Raw genomic sequence first — 4,899 nt, 5'->3', positions numbered from 1 at the left:
TGCAATAATCACAAATATGAATGCAACAGCCAACAAACACAGGCACTGCAACGCATATCTGTCGCACTAAATTTCAAAACCATTTTATTATCAACCAAAACCATCTCTTCCGTATCAATATCTTCCCTTCATCTTACATGCTAATATTCTATACAGCAACTTCCTAGCTGTGCTCCACTGAAATTTAATTTACTCCCAGGCATATGATCACCTCACCAAACAAATGTGAGATTGAGGGTGAGTTGGGATTGGATCTACCCATCTAGTAGTATACAACATCAGGATATACACTACTACTCAAAGTCGGCATATCACCATGGTACCCCACCGATTACAGTACAAAATTGAGTTGTTCTTCAGGCTTCACTTCTGGATACCAAACAGAACCCATCCCATCTACAGGATGCATGACCTGGTTTCCACAATAGCTACACTTCAGGTCTTCTCATCGTACAAGCACATCTTGGGACTGTTGCTTCCATACATCACAAGGTTCCACCTCAACCTGCACAAGGCCACACATGTTATTAGATGCTTGACTTTTGCATGATTGTAATTCTAGTAACAACAAATCCACTCAACAGATATAAGACAACTGTGCTATCCTCTTTAGGGATTTTTTAAACACCATGCATAAGCAAGTCATGATTTTTGTGTTTTGAAGCATAGGAAAAATACTGAAAGTACAAAAAACAGCATTGCATTTAGATTTGGCTAGAACCACAACTTTTCTGAGGCAAATTATGTAGTGTTCTCAAGTAGCAAATCGGGCAAGACGCCTATACGACTTGGTCGCAAGGGTTTAACGCTGTGTAAAGCAACCAGGGGAGCAATACAATACCTTAAATGGTTTATCGATCCACTGGAAAACACACCCTCGTGCCTCGATATTTTTTTATCATATGAGGCGGCATCATGGATTTGAATGCTTCATGAAGCTTCACTTTCGTCAAACAACCACAAACCATAAGAGTAGCTGTCACGCCATTCGGCGTTATACCCGCTAAATGGACGATGGTCATGTTCTGCAAGCCGGATATGCTAGAAAGGGACAGAAGTCCGATATCGGTGACTGAACAATACGACAAGTTTATCTGTGATGAGACATAGATGGTATTATCACAATTGCAGAACATACATGGTACCATCAGATTCTAGTTACAGTTACAGGAGAAAAGGATAATACCTGACGGAGGCTATGAGAGAACTGGGAAAGGTAAAGCATTCCCACATCATTAATATCAAAGCATTTCTTAATATCAAGCTTGGAAAGTAGCCTGCACCCCATCGCTATTTCTGAGAGCCCAGTGGATGTAATCATGGGGCAGCCACGAATCTCCAGAGTATTCAGCTTTGCGCATTTTGAAAGTGATATCAGTGAACTGTCTGTTATTTCTGTACAGTAGGATAGATTGATACACTCTAGCATTGGACAACCCTGTGCAATTTGAATAATTCCATCATCACTAAGGCCTCCAAACCTGAAACAGAAAATATAAGTTAGTTTACTGACAAAGAACCAAATAAAGAAAACCATAAGGCATGTCTAATAATTACCTGTACAGATCAATGTCGCGGAGTTTTGGGCAAGACCTTCCAATGTGGGTAAGACCTTCATCGCTAATCTTCAAGCAAATTCCAATTTTTAGACTTGAAAGTTTGCTGCATCTGGCAAGAGCTTTCAATCCTACACAATATATCCAGGGTCAACTTTATGTTCATCTGGCAAAGAATAATTCAGTACCCAGTTCAGTAAGTACCTTCACCATCCAAATCACTGTCAGTAAGGTCCAACTCTTCCAAGTGAGAACAGTGCTTCCCGATCAGTTGGAGTGCTCCACTGGAAACATGGCTACAAGACTCCATCCTCAGAGAGACGAGGGAAGTGCATGAACTAGTTATGGCCGCTAGTGAAACATCAGTGATATTGCGGCAACAAGTAATGTCCAGCTTCAGCAGGTTCTTTAGTCTTGACACCGCAAAAGAGAGTTCTGTATCCGTCACTCCAGAGCACTTGCTCAAGCTTAACTCCCTTAAAGAAACACAAGAGGTTCCAATAGCTTTTAGTCCATCAGCTATGAATTTGCAGCCTTCCAGCTTCAGGGTCCGCAGTTTAGGAATCTTCTGTAAGCTTCTCACCATAGAAGGAGTAACCTGATACACAAAGGATGTAAGTTAAGCTGTGAGGGCTCAAGTTATGCCCAGGTGATAGAATAATACGACTAGATGGTTGGCTACTTACAGGACAGCAGTATGAAAGATCTAGTTCCAATAGATTGGGTACCGACTTCATATGGCTGAAACTCCCACATCAGTGATATTCTGACACTGAGACAGATCAAGCACCTGCAACAGTGCAAGCATGCAAGTTCAGTCATAAGCGGAGCTACTATCAAACAATTTCTTTTGTGAATTATGAAAAAATACATATTTTAGTCAGTTGACTAGTTCATACAAGGTATCAGTAGAATTCAGAACCTAACAGTGACCAAGCAGATCAAAATACTACCAGTGTTTCAAATGAAGGTGATGTGTGATTGCTAGTATCAAGTATAAATCAACAAAAACAGCAAGGGTATGGGTTTCACATGACAAGGAAAGCAAATGTGCTAAATAGTGTAGTGTTTACACAAGACTAGGCCACTTTAGTTACCTTTGGCAAATCATATATCCGGCACATCCTCAGGGAGCATTGTTTCCTACAAATGAAGAGGAACATTACCCATAAGTACACATGCCTCACAGACAGCCAGTTTTCAGCTTTGATGAACATTACACTTAGCTTACCTCTTCTCTCTTGGAGCATGTTCACCGATTGTGACCCTCACCCTTACACAGGGTACATTTCTTCTTAGATTTATCTGAAACTGACTACAACTTTTTCTTTGGGGCCCCTCTGCCAGGCACATGTATGGGATCAAAGACATCTATAGAATCAACATCTAGGGCTTGCGGCAGCACAGGACCAAACCTCTTGCCTCCGTTCTCTCCTTCATTTGGAGGGATCATAGCAGCTTCCTCATGAAGAACGCGTTTCAGCCGCCCATATGCTTCAAGTGATTGAGATGCTATGAAGGATGCCGTTTGACTGATATTGTGTAGCTCATGGTACCTCTGTAGGCTATTGGAATAGTCATACATGGCGCTCTTCCTTATAGGAGGAAATCCACGCTTGGCCCCCCTCGTCCACCTTTCCAAAACACAGCAGTCTGGAAGCTTGTGTTCTCCTCGACGACCCAATACAAAGAAGATGTGTGAGCATGGGGTTCCAAGGGACTGTAACTTTAGACAAGAACAAGAAATTTCCTTCAGCTTGCGTTCAACAACGCATATCTCACATTTCACATAGTATTGTTTGTCTCCTTTATCAACCCTTCCAACAATATACTCAACAATATCATAGCCATCTACAGTCTCAATCCAATAACACTTATCGGCTGCTTTTACGCTGTACTGCACATCAGCAAAATAAACACTTGGTGTGAACAAATTCACAGCCTCTTTCTCAATAGTTGAAGCATATGGTTGTAAGCATGGCTTAGAACTTGCTTGAAAGTCCAGATACGCTTCATTACTGCGCAACTTTGAAAGACAGTGGTCAACGTGCTGTATCAGCTCTAACAGTGTCATTTTCCGATCTAGATTAAACTGAATCCTAGAGTGTAGGCTCTCACTACGCTGGTTGCTCCTCAGTCCTAAGTAGCACTTACCAGCATGATACGCCGCACACCAGATTTCCCTCATCTCATACATCTGGTACAGCCACGAGTCCTTATCTGTAACTTTCTCCTTTGCCAAGAATGCTATCCATTTCCTCTCAGTTTTTTCTATGGAGCAACGATCATAAAGAAAACCCCTAACCTTATCCTTCAGATCCTGGGTGTGAAGATTACGCGCAATGCACACCTCAATATGCCATACGCATAGCCTATGCGATGAATTCGGCCACACAATATTGATTGCTTTCTGCATAGCATGGTCTCCATCGGTGATCACAGAAACCGGATGCTTCTGAATCATGGCATCACAGAATGACCTAAGCAGCCACACATACGACTCAGTATCCTCGTGAGAAAGAATTCCACAGGCAAAAAGAACCGTGCTTTTATGGTGATTCACCCCAACAAAAGGAACAAGGGTCAGGTTGTATCGATTCGTTTTGTACGTGCCATCAAACATGACGACATCACCAAACGCTCTATAATCCATCTGACATTGAAAGTCACACCAGAGCAGTCTCGTCAGGTGCCCTCTCCCATCAGTCTTGTACTGGAAAAAGAAATCAGGATCTCTACGTTTCGATTCTATCATGTAACTGATGATTGTTCGAGCATCACCACCGGAAAGTGTCTCCGCCTTGTTGCGATGGCAGAAATTGTAAAGGTCCCTTGATGTAAATCCAACCTTATCATACCCACCGTACCGCCTAACCATAATATCCATTATCTGGTGTTTGCGGATCCCAGAAATCTGCAACTGCACAATCTTTGCTTTCTGATCATCGCTGATTCTTCTATGTGAACGCAGAAAGCAAGCAAGGTCTGGTTCCGTCATCGGATGGTTGTGCTCGTCGATGAAATCCTTCACATACCATTGCTCTGTGTTTGGATCCTGTGCAATCACAAGTTGAGCACGGCATCCACAACGAGTGATATTCCGCGGCCTCCGCTTCTTGATCTCCCTCCTCACCTCCTTCTCTGCGCGGAAACCTTCACAGCTGCAAACAAACTTCCGAAGGGTCCTCTCATTGTGGCCGTTGTCCCACTCGCAGTATTCCTTTCTCACACTAAATCCTTTCTCATAAGCGTAGTTGTTATAAAACTCAAATCCGTCGTCCTCACTGCCAAACATCTTCATAACAATTTCACTATACTCCAGCAAAGAATCATCATTCGACAT

At 42.6% G+C, this 4,899-nt stretch overlaps 2 protein-coding genes across 2 annotated transcripts; both read right to left on the bottom strand.

Annotated features, from left to right (window-relative positions):
• Positions 1–110: 110 nt before the first annotated feature.
• Positions 111–2,286, bottom strand: LOC136520721 (F-box/LRR-repeat protein 3-like). Its single transcript, XM_066514368.1, is given in 7 exon segments — positions 111–505; positions 842–895; positions 897–1,094; positions 1,187–1,481; positions 1,558–1,687; positions 1,761–2,154; positions 2,243–2,286. Coding segments are annotated over 6 exon segments (1,119 nt in total). The 5' UTR covers positions 2,143–2,154; positions 2,243–2,286; the 3' UTR covers positions 111–445.
• A 585-nt stretch (positions 2,287–2,871) lies between these two features.
• Positions 2,872–4,899, bottom strand: LOC136524697 (protein FAR1-RELATED SEQUENCE 5-like). The gene has a single exon (XM_066517963.1). The coding sequence runs from the start codon at positions 4,897–4,899 to the stop codon at positions 2,872–2,874; it is 2,028 nt and encodes a 675-aa protein (XP_066374060.1).

Source organism: Miscanthus floridulus, chromosome 18 (assembly GCF_019320115.1).
Source record: "Miscanthus floridulus cultivar M001 chromosome 18, ASM1932011v1, whole genome shotgun sequence".
In the NCBI taxonomy this organism is placed as follows: domain Eukaryota; kingdom Viridiplantae; phylum Streptophyta; class Magnoliopsida; order Poales; family Poaceae; genus Miscanthus; species Miscanthus floridulus.
This window is presented reverse-complemented; position numbering and strand designations above follow the sequence as displayed.